The 26,777-nt window shown below is 36.2% G+C and overlaps 1 protein-coding gene across 27 annotated transcripts in view; it reads right to left on the bottom strand.

The window, feature by feature from the left end:
- The window catches only part of CACNA1D (calcium voltage-gated channel subunit alpha1 D), a 211,258-nt gene that overhangs the window by 71,277 nt on the left and 113,204 nt on the right, over nucleotides 1-26,777 (bottom strand). For 26 of the 27 annotated variants that reach the window (XM_080606375.1, XM_080606365.1, XM_080606388.1 and 23 more), the window contains 7 exons: nucleotides 17,463-17,632; nucleotides 9,030-9,117; nucleotides 7,838-7,864; nucleotides 3,872-4,032; nucleotides 3,064-3,289; nucleotides 2,697-2,904; nucleotides 759-879 (listed from right to left, as the gene is read on the bottom strand). In XM_080606375.1, the coding sequence (XP_080462501.1) occupies nucleotides 759-879; nucleotides 2,697-2,904; nucleotides 3,064-3,289; nucleotides 3,872-4,032; nucleotides 7,838-7,864; nucleotides 9,030-9,117; nucleotides 17,463-17,632 (1,001 nt within the window). Of the gene's footprint in view, nucleotides 1-758; nucleotides 880-2,696; nucleotides 2,905-3,063; nucleotides 3,290-3,871; nucleotides 4,033-7,837; nucleotides 7,865-9,029; nucleotides 9,118-14,196; nucleotides 14,275-17,462; nucleotides 17,633-26,777 lie in introns of all 27 variants that reach the window. The other variant, XM_080606380.1, reaches the window with a different exon arrangement.

Raw genomic sequence — 26,777 nt, 5'->3', positions numbered from 1 at the left:
TTGAAAAAATTATTTTTATAATGCCCTGTCTTCTGTGTCTATAACAATCTCTATCAAATTCCGTACGTCAGTCCATATCAGTTAAGTACAAACACTGATTCAAGTACCATATAGTACAGAAAATAGAATGTTTTTGCCCTTTTATTACCTCCTGACCTTTTAAGAACTTATGAGAATGACACCAGCTTCTTTTGCTATATGGGACGAAGGGAGTATTTCCAGTGTACTCAATGCAGGGAAGGGGAATGCTGCTGAAGACTTAATCCTAACTGACTTAACATTTCTCCTTATAGATTTCTCTCATCTGGTCCCTGCACTATACAGTGGATCACTGGCTCCACTGTCAGTGTGCGTAAGATTTATCAGGGCTATAGCAAGCATCAAAAGGATGAACGGGAAATTACTGTCATAGAGATTAGACTACATCCGTGCATTTTGAGGAGAGACGTCAAATAGAGACAAGCAGGTAGAATAAGGTTTTTTTCCCACTGAAGGAAGAATGAAAAAAAATCTAGTGGTTTGGTAGTGGCTTGAGATGCACTTGGAGATCACTGGAATCTCATCCGTTAGGGAATGTAAAAAAAAGGGAATTGCTGTACAAAGAACAGTCAATTCAAAGGATTTAGCACATACAGAATGGGCGTTCATATCCACTGCAATTTACTCCCTCCTAGAGAAATTTTGCATATGCCCCCAGTATGGTTACACCCTGCCACACAGTCCCATTTGGAGAAGTTTCCAGGGAGCACAAAGGATACAGTTACCACAGATGAAGAGGATAATGAAATATATGCAGACTATCATGCCTGAGGATGATGGGCCACCGTATGCCATTATGCCATCGTACATAACAGCATTCCAGTCTTCACCTGTTAGGATCTAAGAAGCAGAGACACTGTTAGTACCTCAATATCAAAAAGAGAAATAGAGGATTATGCTTCCTCTTCTCAAAATACACTATAAAACTAACTTTCTATATACACAAAGCAATACCATATTTTTTTTGTTAATAAGCATTGTTTTAAAATTGCTATTTAAATAAACACCTCCTGAAAGCCTGGGTTTAAATCTACTAGCTTTTATTTTATGGTAAGCAATTACATCACTGAACTTCAAAAGCAAAAATAACAAAAATAGAAAACTAGAATTTTATTGATTTGGGCATGCAAAACTAAGAGCCGTAATCTTCAGTAATGCCACAAATCTGGTGATGCCCCCATGTTCAAGACTCTTGAAAATCAAGATTCTCAACTCAGTATTTGTTGCAGATTCTCTTTTCAAAAACAGTGGTCACAAACCTTTTCTAGTGTGTCATTTTTTAGTCCTGTAAAAGAGTTTTCCCAATTTTGGTTTTAACTAGGACCAGTCATCTTATCATAAATTACATAATACACATACAGTACCAGTATAGTTTTTGAACTGGTATCTATTTTAAACTGAATGGAGCTCACTGCTGTGGGAGAATTACATAATTTTCTTATTTACTATGGTTTCACATAGTTTACAATGTGACAACTACACTTCTGTACTGCTACAAAAATTCTTATTATTATGAGAAAGGTTATAGGGGATGCTTTATATATTTTTAAGTAACTTAAATAGTATCAGTTCTATCCTGGGAAAATAATCTCATTCCAAGTAATCAAGTGACTGTTCAAGTGATAGGTGTGCCAATTTCTGAAATCCATTTTTGAGAGCTAAATTTATCATCTGATTTTCATAGCTGTTGAGCACCCAACAGGTTGGTTGCTCCAGAGCTTATTCTCAAACTGAATGAAGCCTCATTCCTTTGAAAATCAGGCATCCTAAAATCTGAATAAAGTCCAACTTAGCAGGGTTTGAAAGTATGGTCTTAATTTTTTAAAGGGGCAATGTCAGGTCAAATGTGGATACTTTTTTCTTAAGGAAATTTCTCATTAAGATTTTGTTAAGTTAAAATTACCTGAAAAGGTTTTTAGCTTGCTCTGGTCAGCCACCAGATGAAACGTCTACTGAGGAAGCTGACACAGAGTTGAGTCTTACAGGGTCACCTTTAAACATTCATCTACAATGTCTGCAACCAAACACTGTGATAAGCTGAACATGAAAATGGCTACAAAGATGAAACTGCTATGCCTAATTACAGTGTCCAAAGAGGGAAAAACAAAAAACAGAAGCATCAGAAAATAGTGAAAAATACACTGTAAGTTTGGCCCTGTCTTTTCAAAAGCAATAGGCAAGTTGCTTTAAAAACATAATAAACCTGACAGTGTCTCTTTAAAGAAATTCATACTTATTTATACATTATAGTAACTGATAGGACCCATATGCAAATGTGCATGCTTACAATGCTTCTCAATTTTTCCTACTTGGGAATAGCTGAACTTTTATACAACTAATAAAGTTAAAGAAAACAAAGTAATTAAAATAAAATAACATTCCACCTCTTCTTCTAAGTGTATATTTGATGGACAAATAAGATTTAGTTTTGTGAAGTAATATGACAGCTATGTTGCATAGGTAGATCAAATAAGACATGAAACAAATGGTGCAAATGGTGCAGAATTACCAGAATACTGAATTTAATGAGCAGAATGCTACTTAAAGTAAACTGAATAAATAGTATTTGTGATTTCGTTTTCAGGCAACATGATCATTTAAACAGTTTTGTTGATCATCAAAGGTAAAATGTTTCATAGGGGATGAAAGACAGTTACCTGGAATACAGTTAAAAGAGCTTGTGGAAAATTATCGAAGGTGCTCCGTTTTGTTTGAGTTTCATCAAAATTAAATTTGCCTCCAAACAGCTGCATTCCAAGCAACGAGAAGATTATGATGAAGAGGAAAAGCAGAAGCAACAGTGAAGCAATGGACTTCATTGAGTTTAACAAGGATGCTACCAAGTTGCTCAGGGATGCCCAGTGCCTATAAATTAAAATGTGTGTGTTAACACACACGAGGAGAAAAAAAAAAAAAAACACAACCAAAAAAACAGTAAAAGAGCAGTGCATGATGAAGTATTATAAAAGAATTGCTGATCACTCTTCAGCTATGCCTAAAGTTAGCAGTATTAGTTAATCTTACCTTGTTACTTTAAAAATACGCAGGAGACGAACACAGCGAAACACTGAAATTCCAAGGGGTGACATAATTTCCAACTCCACCAAAATGGTTTCAACAATGCCACCACAGACAACGAAGCAATCAAAGCGGTTAAAAAGAGAAACAAAATAAGCCTGTAGACCCAAGCTGTACATCTTTACTAACATTTCACAGGTGAACAAAGCCAGAAGAACTTTATTTGCGATATCTGGAACAAAATATTAAAAAAAAAAAAAGGCATTTCTGAATTCTCATATTTTCCATTTTTATTTTAACATATTTATACTTATATATGAGTTTACAGTCTTATGCTTAAGAAGTATGAAAGGGCTGGGTTTTGGGTGTTTTTCTGTTGTTGTTGTTTGCTTTTTACTTTGGACTTAAAATGGCAAAAGTTACACAAGGATGCAGAGCTTCTTACTACTTAAGATCTATTCATATTTCCAATCCATTGTGGAGTTCAAGACTGCTCAGTTCATAGCTTGAGTCCACACTAACTTAAGGAATGCAGCCCACAGCATGTTCTACTGTGCCAGTTACCATTTCCTTCCTCATCTTTCAAGCACAGTGTAATAACAAAAGTACCGGAATTTTGAATTTATTATTGTCAGATTTTTTACTGGTCTGCCATTAAGCTGTGTTACAGATGTGGAAATCTAATACACTCAGTCATTTCTTGTATCACCCTTCAGGACAGCAACAAACAACAAAATGGCAAAGTACAAAAGTAGCCACTGATAAAATGCAAGTATACATAATCTAAAACAGGACAAATAATTTTTGACTGTACCTTGGATCTGGGTCAGCCAGTCAGGTTGATTATAATGTTCTGATGAGATAGTTAATGTGTTCAGAAAGACCAAGACAATAACAAGCCAATAAAATGTGACAGATTTTACTGCAGCTCTACATTTTCTTCGATTAAATCGATTCCAGCGACGCCAGCGTCGACTGAAAGTTCAAATAAAAACAAATTTATGTTATACAGAAAATGCATAAGAACTTAGGGAGGGTTTCATCTGCATAGAAAAATAGTGCAAGTTATTATCAGTCACAGATTAAGAAGTGCTAAATTATTATTCTCATTTTAGATTTTGTTATGGATTTCTAATAGTAAGCCACAACCTTTGGAGTCTCTAATTGTCTGTGACAGTTGTGTTAATCTGGATTTAACATGGCATTGAGTAACAAGATAATTGAGTAATCTGTCTTCCTAGGCCCCATACAATTAATAGCAGCAAAGAAAAGCCCACAAAGGAATTTAGAATTCAGATTATATTTAGTCTGATAATGGAGGCTTTGAGTTAAACTATGGGCAAAACTCAGGATCAAACAGGGCAGGAAAGTTGAGCTCATCTTTTAGAAATCTACCCTGTAGTGTTAGAAATCTCAGTCAGCTACTTCTAGAGGTTTCTGTTGATGTGCCTTGAAATCTTACCAGTTGGCAAGAGTTTGTGAGATGAATACGGGTGACAATCAAGGACAAGTAAACAGACCCTAGCCAGATATGAGCTGGATTCTGACTCAGGGCATTAGCTCAGTTTAGGCCTCATAAAACAGAATTCAATTTCTGCTTCACTTCTGGGAGCTGTGGTAAACCAAATTAGTCTTATTGGGTTGCATTTCTCTTTGAAAAACAGGAAGAAAATACATTGTTGGATCATAGGAACAGAAGGATTAGAAAGCACCTGATATTATATAAAAGGGAAGCACATAAAATTCACATACCCGGAACTACAGCTGTAGACTCAGTAAAATTTAGGAGCTCACAACAACTGCTTTATCCAAAATTCAAGGAGAGCAGGCACAGATTCCAATGATGGAAGCTGAAGCAAGCCTTAATACAGCAAAGAGCTCAGGAGTAAGCATGGTACAAGCTTCTTCCTCTGGAGTTTTACAGTCAAGTCAGCATAAAGGAGTGGTTTGCTCTCCCTGTTCTGCCCACTCCTTTTCCATTTGCCAAAACTATACCCAATCAACTGAGTCAGAGCTGAGAACTGACTGGTGGAAACCAATTTTTTTCTTCTGGGTTGATTTTAGCTGGTCAGTTTTCTGATCTAATTCCTTGTGTTGCTGCATCACTGAAAGAGCAGTAAGGATGACTGGCTAAGACCAGGGAAGGGCACCACAGCCTCTTGGCAGTATCTCTTAAATGGCACCATGGCACCATGGCTATGGAAAATCATTACAAATAACTAGGTCAATTCGTTAATACTTTTAGTGCCTGAAGTAGCAGATAATGCATTTTGTACACATAAGAATGTGGCTATATAAAATAGGCAAACAAATTATAAGATTTGAACTCAAGAGTTTTCTGTTTTTTAGTTACCACCCCTCCCAGTTTCAAAATATAAGCTCTATTTTTTTTTGAAGAATGAAACATACCCTTTTATTTTGAAGAGAAATTCCATTTTCCTAAATTTGCAATGATATAATACTGTTTTTATGAAATTATCAAGAGTTTTTCACAAAATATAGCAGTTGAGTAAATATTCAGATCACAGAGAACACTTAGAATTGATATAGTTTGTTATAACAAACCAAATTATTCACTGCTTAAATTCTCTTTTAAATAATTTACCATTTTTCTTCATAACTATTTATGAGTAAGCCATTATTCTTACAGATATGTTCCCAATTTCACTTTCATTCACTGATATATTCATGGTTAGATAGCCCTCTAAGACCCCAGTCTTAAATTTGATACCACACATGGAAGAGAAGTAGTAGGAAGACCTCCAGCTGCTGCAGACCCCTGCAGCACTTCTGGATGAGATGTACCAACATCTCATTGCTGACTGCCACAAATTCTGTGAGTAGATGCACCATGGCATGCATGAACAGACTTGTGTGACCTGTGTTTTTAATGCAGCAAGAACCTGTTCTGATCAAAGAGCTCATGCAAAAGACATTTAGGATAGTGACAGAATCTAGACAGCTGGAGATACTTTGACTACTTTCTGGTTTGCAAGTAAGTTTTCTTTCAAATTGCTGTTAACTATGAGAACAATGAATGTTGAGATGGATAGCACTGACTGATTGCTTCTTACAGCTTGAACTATTAAAAATGGCAGATTTGGGGGGAATTTTTGTTTCTCAAAATGACGTAGCAGATTTCATTTTGCAGAGTTCTAGTGTTTTCTTTTTTCCTTTATATACAAGCAATGGGTATGGATCAGAACTTAGACATTACTTCATTTTCTTTGTAATGTTTGTATGAGTTCCTGCTGTGCAAATAGATCAAATTTGGAGAATGTGATATCATGGCAGTCTATTGTAATTCCTGATATTTGACATTTTATGCAACCACTTCAAATTCTAGTTTTTCCTTTAAAAATAGCTTAAGTAGGCTTGGCAGCAATTGACAGTGTAAAGTTGATTATTTTGATTCATGAGATTATCTCTAATCATGCTTGTTTGGTTTTTCATTCTCAGCTAATGAAAAACTAAACAAACTCTAGTTCCATTTGTTCTATTGTGATGCTAATTGGAAACAATGCCAAGAGAAATTACAGACCATTAGCACACTTTATCTCTTCTCATTAACCTAAAAGCAATCTCATCTCTCACATTTCTCATGAACAGTTATGCTTAAAGGTCCACATGGACCTAACTGATGAAATCTCTAAAAAGATAGGTCTATATTCGCTATCATCCTAAATGCCCAGATCTCCATAGGCCAATCTTCAGCAGAAGACTGAGTGAACCATATATATGTGCTCACCAGCTGGTTGGCGGAAGGGGATGACAAAATAAAGCCCAAACACAGAGTGACATGAAAGTATAGGAAGTTTTCTCAGTGTAGAAAAGAACCATTAAAATGTTGCCTGTGAGCTCTTCTTCAAAAAAGAAAGACTATTCAGAAGGAATGCAAATCCACTCAAAATGGTCGCAATCCAATGGTCAATGCTCAGAGAACATTAGCGTTAGTAAGGCTAGTAGAAAAAAAACTGGGTACACTATTCTTCACTGCTGCAAGAATACACTGCTGCTACCAATGATTTACTTGCTATAAATTCAAAACTGAAATCACTTTTATTAGGGTTAAAAAATTGTAATGGTTCTAGGTGTTGCCAAAACTGCTGATTCCACATGTTGACAAATCTTGATTGTCCCTTTTTCCACTGAAAATTTTTTGTGAAAAGATTTATTTTGTGGATTGTCTGCAACTGTAGGAGTGTCTTTGCCCTTCATGATTCATTAGGTCTGCCACTTGATTATTTTCCTTAAATCAGAGAGCTTTTTTTTTTTTTTCTCTCTTTCTCCTTCATAGAACAACCCAACCTTTTTAAACAGAAAGAGGTATGTCTTCAGTGTTGGCAATTATCCTTTTTAACTGCTCAATTTATGTTCTGTATGACTGGAAATAAATCAAAATAAAAAACCCTGTTGGTTTTGTATTGGCACATCCCACGTCTACAATATCAGGACTATTAATTCTGCTCATGACCCTTCCTTTCTGCAATCATATTTGCAAATAAAAGCTCACACTCCCAAATGTTCCTAGTAAGTGAAAAGAGAGCCACAAATATTGTTAAAGCAAATCAGGGAGTTTGATTCCCAAGAATGTTCATGAATATTTTTCTTTTGTATTCACCAGTAACTATTAGCAACAATTTTCAAGCAGTACAATTTAAAGAACAGTAAACAAAAAATAATCATATTAGATCATCATGATGTGTAAATAGGAAGGAAAACAAAGAATATATAAGGATCAAGGAAAAAAAGGGATGAAAAGAGAAAGGAAAATACTGACCTGAACTTGGACTTTGAGATGGTTTGACTAAAAGAAAACGAGAACAAATTTTTAAAGAGTGTAGTAAAAATAATTGACAAAAATTCATTCTCCTTGGAATAAGGCACTTTTCCAATTCAATACATTGGAATTACATATACATAAAAATAGGCTCCCAACAAGATGCTTCATGAATGCTAAAATATTATTGTCTGTTATTTATTTTCTGTAATACCATTCCCAAAGCTCTACAAATTTTCTAAATGAAAGAAAGGAAATGCTTTAAATCTACATAACTAAAATGCTCATGTAGAAGATGCTTGGAAAACACGAAAATCTGAGCAAATAAACAGTGAACACCATTGTATATACAAATATTTCCATACATTCAATTATTGCCTACAAAATACATATTCTCCAGTTCATATACAACATAATAGAAAACATTTTTCTTTTTTGCATGTCATAGGTGACTTCCTTTTATTATTGTTATTATTATGGACAATAGTAATTACATTCTATACAAGTTTTCAGGAAATATAACTCCACTGGAAGTTTAGTTGAATTTATCTACATTTTCCTAATTTGAGAACTTTAGGAGTGTGTTAATGCCAGAGTCTAATATAAAGTAACAAAAGGTAACAAATAAATAAAAGCCACACAAAGTTTGACTACTTGAAAGCAATTTCGGCTAAATCAGCAAAAGGAAGAGAATGTTTCTTTTAAATTTTGAGATGAGGAGGTATCCTGATTTTGGCTGGGATAGGGTTAATTTTCTTCCTAGTAGCCGGTATGGTGCTGTGTTTTGGATTTAGGATGAGGACAATGTTGATAACACACTGATGTTTTGGTTGTTGCTGAGCAATGCTTACACTAAGTCAAGGGCTTTTGGCTTCTCATACCGCCTGCCTGCAAGGAGGCTGGGGGTGCACAAGGAACTGGGAGGGGACAGCACCAGGACAGCTGGGCCAGACTGGCCAAAGGGCTATTCTGTGCCATGTGGCATCGTGCTGAGCAGTGAAACTGGGGGGAGCTGACCTTCATTTTTCTTTCTTATTAAACTGCCTTTATATCAACCCACAAGTTCTCACACTTTTACCTTTTTTAATTCTCTTCCCCATCCCACCGCGGGGGGAGTGAGCGAGCAGTTGCGTGGTGCCTGCTGGGTTAAACCACAACAGGAGGGAACCTGAAACAGTGTGTGTGTACTCACCATAAACTCCCATAGCATGCTGGGTTCTCTCCTTCTCCACTCACGTTCTCTGTGTTCACTGATTCAGTTTCACTGGTGGGCATACTTGCTGTTAGGAGACAGCAATTGTTTTAGAGTACTAGCCAAGCAAGGCATTACACAGAATCTGATCTGTTCTGTTACAAGAATGCCTCCACTCTGCAGATCTAATGAGAGCTTGGAAGGTCTGAGGAATAGTAGATGAAGTCAGACACTTCCAACAGTCCTCCTCTTATAACAAAACAAATCACACAGAATTCCAGAGTATATTATAACTTTTTTGTTTCACTTCAGTGATTCATCATAACTGCAGAAAATGCACCACAGAATACACTGTAGGGAGATTTTGCAACAAAGAGCATGTTTCTCCTAATAAACAAATGCTAGATTCTGTGACCTTTGAAGGGTTCTGTTACTACCTTGGAGGTAACCATCAGTTTAATTCAAACCTGCTTGCTATTCCCAAGAAATACCGAAGTTCCTCTCAAAACCGGGGCTATCACATTCCAATCACACTGACTACTCTATGCTTTCACTTCCATTATCAAATTACAAAGGCAAGACACCAGAAAGTAATTGTGCCTGCAAATATCACATGAGCAGACAGGAAGGAACACTGGGAATGGCAGAATGGGAACTACAATGGATGGAGAGGACTACTACTAATAAAAAGCAGGTTATCTGGAGGTTATCTGGTCCAACTCCTTGCTCAAGTAGGGATCATAGTTAGCAACTCTAGCTAATGATTTGTTAGACTGAACTCATTTGTCAATTCATTAGCACCAGTTACCTCCAAATCAACTGAGATAGAGAGAGGACACCATATATTGATAGGTATTAGGAAAGGATGAACAATCAAAGTGCTCAGTACATCCTAGGAGAGAACACTACTTCCACGGCTGCAAAGGAAGCATTAAAGGAAAACTTCAGCAACAAGAAAAGTGTCAAATTAACTTTGCTGGTTTATATAGAAGAAATATCATATAAAGTAGGAAAAAAAAAACGGAGAGAAGGTGAAAGATACACAGAAATAACTGTAGAATAGCAAGGAAAAAAAAAGCAAAATAGAGTATCTTAAGGGTATTCTGGTTGTACCTCCTGATGGTTTGTTGCTTTTTGGATCAACACATATCCAAATGTCTGATATATATATATATATATATTATATATATATATTTTTAAGCCCATATCTGTGGACTGAGATTAATGAAGACAGAAGGACTACAATGCCCATTTCTATTAGGGATCTCTCACTATTTTGTTGCCTAAATGAAGCTTAAAGTGGGCTTAATTATTCATGTTAATGTGAGTGAGAACTAGGCACTAAAATTCTGTTTTGTCTACTGATCAGGTACAAAATGCTAGTAACAGCTTCTCTGCATAGCCACTGTATTGCCTCAATACTGACCTAGAGATACTTGCAAGGGATTAATGGTAGGTTGGTTTAAATGCCCACCAATTCCATACTTTAGAGACTGACAGCTCTGTGCAGACTAGATGCTCTGCAAGCCTTTGCAAAAGCTGAGAATCTGTCCCCACAAATGTAAGTTACCATTACATGAAACGTTAAACACAGACTTGGCATAGCATAGAAAGATCCAAACTGTCCATGTGGGTCTTTGAATAAAACAAGACACTCCAGGCAGTAAGCACAGCAAAACATTCTTTCCCAATATCCTTCTGTTTTGATTATTCTTTTTAAATCTTACAGTATTTTATATATGAAAAATCCCTGGTTACCACCTGCAAGTGCCTCTGTTCTAATATCATAATATCATCTAATATCATTGAAGTTTTAGAAAATGAATACTGCTAGTCTCATGTGAACTTCACAGCTTACAGAGTTAAAAAGGATTTTTGTTCAAAATTGAAGCATGTAGTCTTTGATGACATCCAAATTCCATAATTAATATTTTCAAGGGCTTAGGAAAAAAAATGACAAAACTGTTTCAGGCACTGTCTCAGATCTTCAGAAGGAAGAAGAAATGCCAGCTTTATTTTGCAATAAATACAATGAGTTTCTCTGTCTGGTAAGGAACTTAAATGGTTATTCTTTGCTGGGTGGTAGCTTGCTGTTAGGAAACACAACATGATAGCCACCTAGTGATGAACATTTTAGCATTTGTTATGGGTAACCACAAACATAGGAGTTCAGAAGGCTTGTTTCATACGCTGTTATTAAGAGCTGTTACATAAAAGCAGAGCTAGGACCACTTTTGCAGAACGTCCCACATACACAACATGTGCAACATCCCTCACACTTGTGCATCAAATATACCATCCCAAAGCAGTACCTAGAATCTTGTTCCTCAAATTGTCACTCCGTGTCACACAAATGCTATTTTGTTTTAATATATGTCAAATAATTTTTTAAGTGTAAAGTAATGTAATTTTTATTTAAGTCTACCCAGACTTGGTGAGTTAATGCTCAGTTAGAATTATCAGCTCTTTCTGAACATGACTGCATTAAGAAAAGCAAAATATCAAGGAAAAAAATCTTTGTCTCTGTTGAAGCCAAAGTCAGTTCCACTAATTATTAAGTATAGCCGGGATGTCATCCCCTGTTTCAAACAGGGATGCTGCTCTAGCTCCATTAGTGACTTGCAGGTGCTTTGTTAGCAAAATAGGAGAGGAAAAAAAGAACCATGGCAGTTCAGTTTAAATTAGAAACACATCTATCATTATATGTAATTTGTACACCAACAGAAAAACTTGACAGAAGCACTGAGAAAGGCAGAGTGTGGAAGTCTAGCTCCAACAATGCTAGCAAGTCTTTAAATCTTTAGCTGGAAGAAAACAGCAAGAGCGCTGCATGACCACATCGACTCTAACTAATGCAAGCAACTTGGCAAGTCTTTTGAGAAGACCCAGTTTCACAAGGACAGCTTTGTAAGGTGGTGTTGGCTGGGCAAAGTACAGCACACAGAAGGCCAGCTTTGAGGTCTTAAAACCCGTACTTCAGTATTCAAGGGAATATACCGAACTTTCTCTGTTCTTTATTCATCTTTTGCCCTCATTTTACTGGTGTTCTGGAAAGTTTATCTAGATTTCTAGATAGTATCAGCTCTCTTCAAATTATGGGAACTGGTTTCAAAGGACAGAATGCTTGCATTAGGCATTGTAACTACCCATACAGCATGCAGCTTGATACCTTCCTAAGGGTACAGAAATTAGGTCAAAAACATCAGCTACTGCATTTTATTTGTGAGAATAAGAACATTGTTTGTTTTTTAATTATTATTATTGTTTGTTTTTCCTTGTGATACAATGCTGGCTCTTTACTCTAAACAGTCTTCAGATTTTTGGAGCAGGAATTTCAAAGCCCACTCCAGGACAAAACCATGTATAACTAAGAGGGAGCTGGTGTCCATTAGCATTGATGTGTCCCAGCCAGCTGAAGTTGGAAGAAATAAATTCCAATAATCCTGCTATGCAACAATCTAGCGTTAACATGGAATCCAGAAGCAGGCTAAATTACAGCCTACAGTATTGAATGGTGGTGGCACATATTATTGTGGCAATTTCTTTCCTACAGAAGGTATATAAATTCTATTTTACTCTGGTTGAACTTCAGCTATGCATTATCAATCCACTGGCTGATCTCACTTCCACAGTGAGCACCTGGGGGTAGCTTTCTGGTTACACATGCTGAAAGAAAAACCTGCAGAAGCACAGTGATCTGTACAGCTAGAGTACAATAACCAGAAATAGCTACTGGTGAGAATCATACAATTACTAAACACGGTATGATACTGGCAACATTTTAGAGGGAACCTTGCAAAATGCTCTTCTTGTGTCTGCTACTAATAGCCAACCAGTTCCATAAGCTTCAGAATTGTGTCCTAATTCTTTCTCAAATCAGTACATAGATTTTCTCAATTCTTTATGCCAAATATTTGAGTTAGTCAGATAGAAAAACAGTCTAACAACCAAAAAAAAAAAAAAAAGAAAAAAAAAGCGGCAACACTATCATTGCAAATTCATCACAAATTTCCCTAAATCTCCTGTATGTCCAGAAAACAGATCAGGAGGAAATCTATTGACTGTGAAGCCCCTGAGGACAAATTCTGTTTATGGAGGGGCTGCCTGGAATATGTTCTATGTGATACTGAGGTATCTGCTTACATAGTGCAGATTTAGTTTTGATACTATCAACGTTCATTCTCATGGGCTTTCTTTTCATTGGCAGCCCTCAGAAACTAAAGATAAGTTTGAATGTGGTTGGTTGCCTGGCAGTGGAAGGACAGTGAAATAATCGGTATTACAATGTACGTAATATCTACATAAATAATTTTTTAATTTTTAAAATATTTTTTTAATATTTGTAAAAATGAGTCCATAAAGTCCTAGCAAAATAATATTCTGCATTCTTTGAAGTAACTGCATCATATTTGCCAGCCTTTGGCTGAGCCACAGCAGTGACTGCCTCATGACAGCAAGGAATTCAGTTGCTCCAATAACTTTGTTGTATGTAGGATTAAAAACAGATCTCCTAATTGCTACCATTGTGATAATGTCAAATCAACACATCTGCCAGTATTAAAAGAGTGCAGATTTGAAAATGCCCATCACACTAAAACCCTTCTGCATCTCCAGTGGGAGTGGAAGAGAAATTGAAAAACCAAAATTACCAAAACAAAACTATCAATAGCAAGAGCAGATACAGTAAAAGTGTGGGTTTTTTTGTTGTTATATCCTGCATTTAAAATATAATCAAAAATATAAATATTATATTTAATATTTATAGTAATATTAGAATATAATATTAGAACCATGCTGTTCTAAACTTGCAATACGATCCAGTATAAAGCTTGTGACATACTTTGATGGATTTCTTCACACCTGAATTTAAAATATATTTTGTATCTTGTAACTTTAAAAAAGAAAACCTATGCTTAAACAACATTTAAAGACACTTCAGTCAAAATCTAAATGGATTAAAAACTATGCTTTAAGAAGGCAGAGCACTGCAGCACCAGTCTATTTGAAGCATGCACTTCACAGCAGAGCCACATGCATGGGTGTCTACATGCTAGATGTATACACCTTTGCTATAGAAAATGCATACAATATGTGCTTCAAAGGCTAACACATCAAATGCAGTATTGACACAAAAGAAAGTTCAACTGCAAATCAGAGCATGTTTTACCATGTTTATTGGAAGAACGGCCAAAGCAACTAAGTCTGCTTTTCTTCTTTTCTTCCATTAAGTCAGCCAATGTAACCCCTTCGTGTTAAATACATGTAATCCCAGAATTTACACAGTAGATGGCAGCAGTTGCAACGCAAAAAAAAAAATTAATAAAAACGTGTCCAGATACACAACACAAGCAACGTTAGGCAAAACAAACTGAAATTACCGACTGCATAATTTATCAGAGCTACAGCCCTCACCTGTCACTTGGATTTTTGCATTTTGAGCTAAATTCACACTCCTTTGAAGACAAAGGGTAGTGGTTTTTGTTGTTGTTTGTTTGTTTTGTTTTGTTTTCATTGATTTCAGGGTAACTAGCTGTTGGTTCAAAATAAAGATGAAAGCTTTTAACATTAGTAGAAACATACTGGCAATTCTAGTAGTTAAAAGGTTGTACATTACTCAACAACACTGAATACCTGCCCACTATCTGCAACAAAAATGCACAAATACACGGGTTTCATATATAAATAACTCAGTGAAAATTCAGTTATCTGGTTAGAACTTTTGAAATGCTGTGGTCTCAGAAACCTAAACTACATTTTTTAATGACCATACAAGAAGCCAATAATCACTGATTTTAACTGCCTTTGAGATCAGTACCTTTTCCTGTCATGGCGAGAAGAGATCTCCCATATCCTAAACCCAAAGCTCTACCACATCGTTGAAGAGCATCATGGTGATCTTCCATCACCATCCTCCTCAGTGGCAGTCATGACTGTCCAGACACTTAGCCATTTGAAGTAGGGCCACAGCTGCTTAGCAGCTTGCAAATGCTTATTCTATCCATCTTGGGGCTCAGCTCTACCACCTGCTCCAAAGATAGTTCTAGAAATCATTTGGACTCAAATCATTTCCCAAGCTTACTACTCAAGATTATTAACCTGGGGATAGCTAGCTAAATTTCATCTGACTCTCAAAGAAGTAGTTCATCATCATAATTATGCTCCTAACCCAACAGCTTTCTCTGGAGTAAGTGGATAGACAGCTCATGCCCTCTCTCATCGCACCTTCCCATGCAATGGGATGTGCAGCAGAACACACCTTAAATGCAAGAAGGTGGAGTGATTGAGCAAACCTTCGTCCTTCACACCCTGTTGCAGATGATACTAAAAATGAATGACACTGCCACATATTTAAGCACATATGCACAAACCCAGAAGAGTGCTAGGAGATTGTCCATTCGCTGGATATTTCCACTCAACGTCCACATATGGCATGCTCAGTGCCAAAAGAATGCTGGCAGGTTAATAGTTTACTGTGAAACAAACCAGTGAGCTTGTGCAAAGCGTTTTGTGAACCTTTTATGACTCAGACAAACCAGAAGTGATTTTCGCAAGATGCCTGGAATATACAACTTAAAGACCATTCCAGGTGATTGCATGCACTATGTCTGCTTTGTGGAGGAAAAATGATGCTAAGACAGGTATCTTGCCAGGAGAAGATGACCAAGATCTCAGCCACAGCTAAGGGCCTAGTATACTGATGCCATCACCATCCTGATTTCTTAGTTCACTTCATTCTACAATGCTAGCAGAGATGCAGAAGTAGGAATCACATCAGGTCTGCCAGCTTTCCCTATGTTCTCTCTTGCTACAGTAGCAGAAATTAAGCTGACAGGCCTAAAGAGATACCACTAAGCATACAAAAGCTGACCACCTGCAAAGGAAACATTATTAATTGAAAAGCAATGCTGTATTGATGAGACTGCAGTAAATTCATTCACTTATTAAATCTCCATTTCAACTGTTTTTCTCTGAAGTCAAAGGAAAACTGCAAATATTTGCATTGTAAGGGTATTATGACCAGCTGACAGTCAATGTATTAGGGCTTTGAAGATAGAACACACATTAAGTATTCAGTAGTTTTATAACACTGATAAAGGAGTTTCTACTCTTCTTTGGTATTTCTCATGTTAATAAGTTAGCTCTGATACTGTATATTTAAAATAGAAGCAACTATCTGAAATTCAATTCTTGAGATTCATTTTACAGTTCTTTTAATTACATTCTCTATCCTGTTGTTACTCTGGAAGTCTCCTCCAACTCTTAATTTGTCCTAGAACTATGTCTAAGTCAAAAAGCTCTCTCGAACCCAACAAGTAAGGAAACAGGTATTTTTGATTTATGAAAGACCTACATGATCTAGAAGCTGTTTAAGGAATGATGGGGCAAAGGGTTCTTCACAGCAAATTAATGAACAGGCAATTTGAATGTGATGCAAAAAATTCCTGAGATTTCATCTGCAGACTTCGCAACCAAGTCCATCACAGTTGTGCATATCTGGCATCACCCACAACCCTGCATGACAGCCTTGTACACTGGATTTTACTCTGTAGAACATGCAATCTTTTACTTCTTAGCTTTAGAATTTTATACTCATTCACAAACCCATAATTTATGTGTATCTTCCACACAAAATTATTAGCTATCACCAAACACAGTGAACACTATTAAATCTTTGGCTTTTTTGCTCTGCTCTAGATCAAACTCTGCTTGTGCTACGGATTTTTATATAGCTATGAATTACTCCTTTTAGGGCGATACTGACATCATCATCCCACAAGTTGCTTCCCAGCTTCTCATAAAATCATCTTATTTCCTTCCCGTCAGCAATGCAGATTCAGACCCTGCTTTTATTGCAAACAAAAGGACTGGTACATTTCTTAAAAATAAAAATATTTTCAAAAACTTAACTACATGCATTACAGAGCTAAGTTTAAAAACAGATTTATCAGTATCAAACTATGTAACTTTTACTATTTTTTGAAATTCTTACTTCAAACCTCAAAAAAGTCCTATTAACACAAGGTTATTTCTTTACTGTAGTTCTGGCTGTGAGCTATGATTTCTATGCATGCACCTACAGGTAAGCATGTATTCTTCTTGACCAAGGATTTATGACAACACCTAGGGGCATGTATGCACTAACTTTTCACAGAACAGAAATAAAAAAAAGTTTTTAAATCTCAGTAGTGATTGAGTGCAGGCAATGATTTGTACATGGACAGGTCAGAGCAAACATTTGCTGTAAAATTCTAAATTATCTTCCATAACTTCATGTGCCAGTATATTAGTAGACATGATTGTTCTGCTAACAAATGCTTCTGCAAACTGAAAAACAGACACCACCACCACATAGGCTGCATTCTCCCCATTGTAACTCACTAAAAGCAATCAAACTGTCCCACACAGAAGCAGCACTAAGTAAAGAACACGTACTGTTCCGTTTGCCTTCTTCATCAACCTCTTCATCATTCTCAGGGTCAATGTCTTCTGCCTGTGTAATCCAGTCTAAATACCCCTTCAGATCTTCTTCGAGCTGTTGCTTTTCACGTAGCTTCTGAAAGTCCCCTCGGGCCTTGGCTTTTTCTCTTTCCTTGGAAAATTCTCTATCAAATTCAGACAAAGCAAAAAATAAAAAAAATACTGATTGTCAAACTGCCAGGTATTTTGACCTAGGTCTTGACATTGCAGAATAACATACCGACATAAAAAATGAACTAAATCAACAACACAGAAGATTTGAGAGCTTCTTTGAAAATGAGACAGTGATGCAAAGAAGTCACGGCAAATCCCTATAAAACAACATCAAAACTTTCAGAGCTGTTTTGATTTAACTAAAAATTAAGCAATATTCTTAAACCTTCCCATACAGTCTATATGCCACCACATAGTTATGCACTCCTACAAATAGGTTTAAAGTCTGACTGGCACTAATAAAATAATATCAGAGAACTTAGTTACTTTCAGCGAAAAAGAAATGCCATCTTAAAATACCTCCTCCTTCTTCCAGCCATGGCTCATTGGCCATGTCTAAACATACTTATTTCTGTGTATGGTTCAGAAAATTTCACTAACAAGCTTCCTCTTAATTATACCAGGCACAGACACCTCTGCTGTTTGAGATTTGGATGTTTTGCCCTTTTGCTCTCAGATAATAAAATCTAGAAATCGTGTCCTTACAGATCAGAATTGCATCCTTTTACATAAACTGCATCTTCTTCCTGGTTCCCCCATCTCAAGATACATGATGTATTTGACTCTGTTGGTTTAACTTGGTGATTTGACTAATTCCCTACATTATCATGGAATGATCTTTAATATAATTAAGCAACACTTTTTGAGAAGGAGGGTGCATAAAATGACCCTGAGGTCTTTTCCAACCTGAACTACCCCACAAAACCATGATTCCCTCAATTATGTATTTCTCAAGACAATTATCAAGTAAGTTCTTGCACCGTGACATTTCATATACTGACATTGTTAAAACACTCAGCACAGTAACAAAGGCTCCAAATGCATAACTCCCTTTGCTAGAGAGATCATACATTTTCTGATTTATCTGAGGATCGATGTGTATGATTGGGGTAGGCAACCATCTTTTGAACTGTATTGTAATTATGTACTGATTCAGTATTTAAAATTAAGCTTCTCCTAGACTGCTGTATTACAACGGGGCTGAAATTAGACCTAGGAAATGGCTACAGTAATTCCGAATACCATGGATTTGCAAACCCTTTATATTTTGTGAACTTTTACTTTAAAATTTCCCCTAATTAACATACTCTCAAGGGGAAATTTATTAAAGAACTGAAGGTATCTTCTTTCAAATAGAAAAATATATTAGGAAGTTCCCAGATTCAAACAGGTAAGACTTGCAAAATATTTTAACAAGGTGAATACAATTATCGGTATTATGGTTCTCTGAGAACAAAATATAGTAAAATAATAGTCTCCTATTTTTTCAACATATTTCAGTTCAGTGACAGACATTACTTATCTGGAATTGCAAACATATAATCTGGTTTTGTTACTATTTTATTTGCAGTCTTCAAATGTCTTCTAAATACTAACTTTCTGCTTTGCCATTAGTAATTTTAAGTTAAGCTCTTTACAAACAATCGTTCATAAATTTTTTTTATGTTATGTTGCAGAAGCTGAAAGACTTTCAGATGCAAAATCTGTGAGGCAGACACTACACCTTTTACAGTTTAGGTCTTAATTCAACAAAAATTACATTTGGCATGTGGAGAAGATCATCCTGTTCTATCTGATGGCACCTTAATGAAGCTGAAGAATGCCAGCGCTTGCTTTGTATTTGCTACCCTTCATCTAACATCCACAGAAAAGGTCCTTCAAAAACCCTTCTCTTCACAAAAATGCTTGTGAAAGTGACAGCACCTAGCAGCTCTATGAAGGATAACTGCTTTATTTAAAAAATAAAAACAAACAGATTTCATTGTTTTGGCGGAAGATGTCGAAAGCCTATAAGATTTTTTTTTTTTTTTTTTTGTATGCAGAAGACTGGGTTTAGGCTTATCTCAAAGAGGCTGTCCTTTACATCTGACTAGGGCAACATACTCGTGATTCATTTCATAGGCAGTATACTTGGAAAGAAGAGCTACTGTAGCATACTATGAAATCAGAAGTAATAACCTTTGTTAGCTTTTACTAAGTACTCTTGTTTTGTTCAATTAAGTCTTTTGGGTGTTTTTTATTAGAGTGAAGGATTTGTGATTTGTGTGGGTAAAGTAAAATGAAAGCTGCTGCTATTATATGAAGAGACAGAAGTCATTTTAAAATGAAACAGTTGGCAAGATTGCAACTTCAAACAGTACTTCACCCATGACTGAACCACCTTTTAACTTTGACTTTAAATTAAAATAGCTTCATGCAGAGAATTAAACACAGTTTTTATACACACAGCTAACTATGACCTTTCCCTTCAATACAGCACAGAAGCCAGACATTGTCTTGGTTAAATGCTGCAGCAATTTATCAGTAGGGGGAGATGCAGTGGTACTTAATTTCCATAATGTTTAAAAGATTTCCTTTTATTTAAAAAAAAATGACTGTTTGTAAGGAAATATAACACACCTGAGAAGACTGCATTTTCTTCAGGGGAGGGAGGAATCTGGATCTATGGTATTTTTTTCAATTACAGCTACAATGAAGTGACATCCCTCATATGAATGTATGTACACATTCCTTTTACTGAAATGCCACGTATAAGAGTGGAATTAAATGGAATTAGAAGTGTAATTAGTAATCTGTTAGCACAGCAAAAGTGCTTTTTTTTCCAAGAAACAAGAAGTTAATTGAAAAGGTCGATAGGGGTGAGGTGAAGGAGAGTTGTTGGCTCTTTAAAACTGCTGACAAAGACATTTAGACAACAAGATATTTGGCTGTATAGACAGGTATGTAGGCATTGGCTGTTCTCCTGGGAGGAAGAATAAGACAGCTGCTTGTGTAGCATTTAATGGCTATGAAGAATGTAGGCTAGGTCCAGGGCAGAAAAAAAAAGCCTTTGGAATTGTCGGCATCATTAGTCTAACTGTCATTAGACTAATGGCCTGAACTGGCCTCCCTCACTGTGTTCAAGCCAGAACTCAGTCCAGAAGCCTATGATGCTGACAGGCTTAGGAAGCTGTATGTTAATTGTGGTAATTGGACTTTATTTATTTACAAATATGTAGATGTTTGGTTTCACAAACGCCTTTGCTAAGGGCTAATTTCAAAATATTTCATTCTGATTTGATAAAAATGACCTGGATCTGGTATTTGAAAGGGTAATTAGATTTGTTTTGTTGTTGTTGTTCTTTGACTAACCTGACAAAAATTTCATTCAAAGAGTTATGCTGTCATTCATAAGGGTCTCTGCTAAAATGTGATTTAAATCAGTCCACCCAAGTTGTTGTAAACTGAAAAATCCCAACAAGCTACTCTGATTTGCCACACCAGTATATATGAAATGAAAATCTGGCAACAGGAGTGCTGCTCTGTCTCCTGTCCATCACTTAGACAGTGATGACAGGAAACAAAGAATTGCCTTCCACCTAAGCATAAACCAGGACTAACTCTTGGCTGGCCATATTACAACCCTTTTGTGTCACTGCAAGTCTCTGCAGACAGAATGAGAGCAAGAATCTGCATCTCCTGTATGTAACGTACTGTGCACGGGGTCCAGTATGTGGAAAGCACTACGTGAATGCCATATGCAGAGCTGTCACCCAGACATGACAGACTCTTGTTTGTTCATGGAGAAGAGTCACGCAATAGCAAAAACGTGCTCACAGGAGTACAGTGTTGGCCACAGCAGAGGTTTCACGCAGCGGTAACCATACCAACCAACAAATTAGCAGATTCATATCAGGGAACTCAAACTGCTTAAACTGTGCTGATAAGCATGGACAACAGCTCACAGCCAGGCCTATTGGGTAACCAGATGTAACGAGATATAAAAAAAGGTGTGTGACATCACATCTTTAATTACTCAAGATTTTTTTTATATTATTACTCCTTCTGTTAGAAATAATAACTCATATGCTGAACACTGCAGAATTATTTCTGCATGAAATATATATATATATATCAGGAATTTTGCTTGAACAAGAATTGATGTGGAAATGCAAACTATTAATACCTAGCTATAGTTTTTTCTGTATAGCTGGCCAACAATTGAGAAAATGTACACTCAACAGCAAAATGTCTATTTACACTGTGTCAGGGCCTGGATAGCATTATTATGCCAAAGAGTGCACATGAAGGTGATGGAATCAGCTGTGGGAATAGCAAGACTGGGAACAATTTGATAGAGGTGGTAATGGACCAACAAAACTGAGATTGGATTTTTCAGACTAATTATATTTGCACTTTAAGAGTGGCTCATTCTGTCCTGAGTAAAGACTTGTTTGGCTCACAGCGCTGGATTTTTTAGAGGAAGAACTGGCAGCATTGAGGGTAGGACTATTCCCCATAGTGTGTTCACCCTACCATCATGATGAGCATTGTCAAAGTTTTTGAAACTGATAATGGTTTGTTAACTGCCAGGAGCTCATTTCACAGGACCAATACCTAATTAGACAGTGTGATGAGTTCTAACAAGATGGAAATAAAATCACTCCCATTCATGCTCTTTTATTAAAGGATACTGGATTACTCCATAGTTTTTTATTGGTCTCTGTTTAGAGAAGTTGGTTAGAGTTACCACTATATATAGCTGAAAGAATTTTCTAATTATTATTAGTATATTCAATTGATCAACCAAGGGTATTCCCTTTTCCTTTTGACTTTTTTTAAATGTATTTATTTGTGTATTTGAGTTTTATTTTTACTAGCCACACAGCAATCAAAAGCAACCTGCTGAGATCTGGAGCTGAAGTTCCTTTCCTCTTTATTAATGTATATTGTGTGAGGGAGTTAAATTTTTATCTGCAAGTCTCCTTTTTCTATGAAGCTTTCCCTCTAATGTGAAAAAGAATGCTATCAAAACCAGTTCATTTCCCTTTTGCTGAAAGACTATGGATGACAGTTCACTGCTGTTTTCTATTTTGTGCATCATTATTCAAATTTCATCTTCTACATTTTTTTTTCCATCTATACTGTAGACAACAGTTCTTAGGTGTATAAGCTTTTCTGTGTGAACATATTTTGTATTATATGAATTGACAGATATTACCAGTGAGATTAGCATGTATAAGTATGTGCCCTTAGCTTTTAGAATCACTACATACATTGCAAATAATACTGTGGGAAAGAAATGGAAAAAAAAACAAAACATTCTCTTAGTAACCTGCAAGACTTACATGTAGGAGGATGTATATAAGGACATGTCAAAGCTTATGCTTTGGTGTCCTTTAGGAAAGCAATAAGTTCAACTCAGAGAGATTTATTAAAGTGTGGTTGAAAGGTCTTATTTGTTCCCATGGCTACCCAATGAAATACTAATGCCTTGAGCAGAAGATGCCGTCAGCAGAAACCATCCCCGAATGATAAGGAATATCTCAAGGAATAGATTATCATGCATCATTAAAAGCCATGACTCTTGATAAATAAGTTACGAAGTTTTATCATTTATTATTTTCTCTGTTCATAGTAAAACAGTTGAATGCATGCTGAAATACTGGCATATTTATTTTAACTTTCAGCACACTTTTAAACATACTTTCAGGGCTGATGAGTATCTCTCAATTTTTGCCCCTTACTTTTTAAAGGTAGATTCTAACTTTATAATGTCTAACTTAACTTTCTAGTTTCAGCTTTCTGTCTCTTGCAGTGATGGTCATGACACACTCTGGTCTTTTATCCTGGAATATTTGGAGGCCTGCCCTCAGGTCCCAGTTTCTGTCTGGTATTTCATGAGTTCGGAGAACACAGGTCCTTTTTATGCCTGATACACACACCACGTATAACAAAGCTACACATAAAAGCAGGCTCCTGAAGCAGTCCATCACCCTTTACAGAAATCAAATTGCTGAGCAGCTCCTCAGTTGCAATTTCTGTGCAATCTCATCAAGTGTCAAGTTGCCCTAAAGCTGCACTGCCCAGTCCTTGGATCATAACCAGAGGGATCTTTACAAAGGAAAAAAAAAAGAAAGGTGTACTCTGGTATCTCTTGCAAACTGAAACACCTCCATGCTGTTAGCTCAGAAGACACAGCAATCAAAATAGAGTGCAATTGTGTCATGACAACCCTGTGATTTCTAATTGCTAAAACAAGTACTCGGAACCACATTGCAGCCTTAAATTTCTAATGTGAACTGGCAAAACGCAGACCAGCCAATGAGAAAGAAAATTAAAAGCTATCTGAAGAATGCATTTATTTGCAGCTTTTCAGAGCTGCAACAAACATTTTGATCTGTATTCCAAATACTATATGAATTCAATCTTGCAGCCTTATTGTGAAAGATCAGGTAAAGGTTCGAGGTGGCCACCTAGATTCCCCTAGCTAAATTCACCATGCTGGAAGGAATTCCCAACATGCCCACATTCTGAATCACACTTCCAAACATTTCCAGATACCTTTCAGGAGCCCTATCTACCAGCAGTTTTTCTTGTGTGTTTAGGGAGGAGCTGTCTGTCAAGTCTGTTCTCAGGCCAGAGCCAGTCTTCTTCAGAGCCCTCTGCTGATGTTGCACCAGGAGCCAGCACTAGAACCCTTTCCTAGAGCCACATCTATAGCTGTCTCCAAAAGCATTTCTAGAGCACTTGTCCGATACAGAATATGAAAAAGGCAGTATTTTGAAAAAGACAAAACTACCCAAAACAATTGTATAACTAAGCCTATGAAATCTCTCCATCCTTATTATTCAATTGACTATTTAGAAAAAAATATCTATAGTCAGCTTCCTTCCAAAAATTAAAATATTTACCACATTTCCTACACACACATTATTTCTGTTAATTTACATATCTGCTATTAAAAGCACAAACTGAGTTTTTATGATTATCACCTTCAGCACGCAAAACTGACATGGATCACCAGTAAATACTCACCTTCAGAAAGTGCTAGATGTAAAATAAAAGATCTTCCAAATCATCATTCTCATCCACTTGTACAGTATCTAAATACATCAAACATGCAGTGCACACGAGCCAGTAGAGAAATACAAAGGGGCAGATGGTCACAGTGTAACAAAGGGATGCAAAGAGAGTGAATGAATGTTTTAAAACCGTTAACAGATCAAACCAGCAAATTTAAATGGACACAGCACAAGTTGATATTACAAGAACTAACACTTTCATACAGAAAAGTTGTATTAGGCATTCAGATTCCACTTCCAAAATCTGTATGCAAAGCCATGCTTTTCAAGTCAGTTGGCATAATTTTTGCATTCCCTGATTGGTTTAGTAAAATTTAGTTTTGTTTGTAGATTTATCAGTGAACAAGTTTCATGATATGGTTTGAAGAACATAAAACATAAAAGCTAACTCTTAAAAAAAAAAACAGAGAATGCGAGTGTTACTCATTCAATGCCTGGCTCAGGATGATATATATATATATAGATATATATATAGATATATAGATATCTTTCTGTTAATTAATACAAATACATCCAAGGATGTACAGAGTGCCCCTAAGATTTAAACAGGCATGTCTAAATAGAAAATACATGGAAAATATTTACGATGTAAGTATAAAGGAATTCATCGATCAAAGTAAATCAGTGTAACAGTGCTCCACACTAGCCTTTACCAGAGTTTCCAACAAGTATGCCAGGACATTTTCTTCACTTTTGTATCAGTTTGGTATAATAGATATCTTCTCCTTTCTCCTCCCCTTCTCAATGTCAATATTGGTGATATTCATACATCACAAATCCCTATCTATTTATATCATTTCCTGGAGTGCTAGGATGTCTCTTCCACATGTTTGGAGCAAACATGGATACAGGCAATCCATCAAGCACTCTGAATTCTTAAGTGATGCTGCAGTTAGTGACACCCCGGCAGAAAATAAGTTTAGGAATGAATGAATTTATAAATTTCAGGTGAGCTCATGTGACACTTACCACTGCCAGTTAAGTTCACTGGAAATCAAAGGCAAGTGGGTAAGGACTCTAAAGAGCATTAGAACTCTAAGGATCAAGAAATCAGTGGTGAGTTTTTGTCTGCAGAATGGAACCCAAGGACAAGGGGACACCTTTTCCTCTATATTGTTACAGTGGCTATAGAACTACTTCATATTCCAGCAAAATTTCCTCAACAAAGGTGTCTCATTACAACAGAATAAAGGAAAAGTTACTGAAAGAGTACCAACACTGATGCCAACAAAGTAGATATTAAAGATATCTGAGTCACAAATATAAGAGAATTACAGAGGGGTACAATAAAAAATACAATGATTTATCTGACTTACCCAACAAATTTTTACTAGCTTTGAAAAACTACCTTATTTAAATACACAAATCATGCAGTTAAAAAAAAAAAAAAGGCTAACATATCATAATGCTGCAAGCCTTATAAAATATTTTAAATGTACTAAATCAAATAAAAAGCTTAGCTGTGTAGATCTCTGAATTTCCTTGGCTTCAGTGGAAGAAAAGAACAGGTGTATCAACACACCAAATCTGGCATTACTTTCTCCCCTACTCATTTTTATAAAAGTTTTAAAAAAAAATGAAACCAATAGCAATTCATTTGAGTCAAGCAAGGGAAGAGGGAAATAATAATTAACTGTTCCCATAGCACACCTTCACACAACAGGAAGAAAATTAATTTCTGCTTATGACCTTCTTAAGGGACAGTGAAAGGAACCGTAGAAACCTAATCCACTAATGGCTTTAGTGGGAAGTCTGGTCACACAGCAACGTTAGGTAACAGTATCAAACGGAGAAATAAATTATACAGCAACTACTCTCAGTTTTCTGTCTGTTCTTTTCTTTCTTATTTGACCAGGGTGGCTGTGACGCAAAAGCTAGGCCCTTAGTTTTGCAACAGTTTACATATTTGTCCCTGAAAAAAAGCAAAGCCTACATGACAGCATAAATTAGCCATTACAGGGTGGGTCTTGGAAGGAAGAAATTAAATCAAAAAATCAGCAATGTGTTTTTAGCACATTACCTCTTTACTTTTAAACATCTGCTTTGTAAATTGATTCTGAAAGTAAGGTAAAAACCATGCTTTCCACAGTTTCCTGTGTGCAACAGTAATCTATCACAGATAAATGATTTTTAAAAACACGTTGTAAAACCATTAAAACAAAAATGCCCTAGTAACATAATTATCACATTATCAATTGGAAATTGTTTCTGA

This window comes from Anser brachyrhynchus (assembly GCF_964034855.1).
Source record: "Anser brachyrhynchus genome assembly, chromosome: 10".
Lineage (NCBI taxonomy): Eukaryota > Metazoa > Chordata > Aves > Anseriformes > Anatidae > Anser > Anser brachyrhynchus.
Note: the sequence above shows the minus strand (reverse complement) of the source record. Positions and strands in the feature narration are given on the sequence as shown.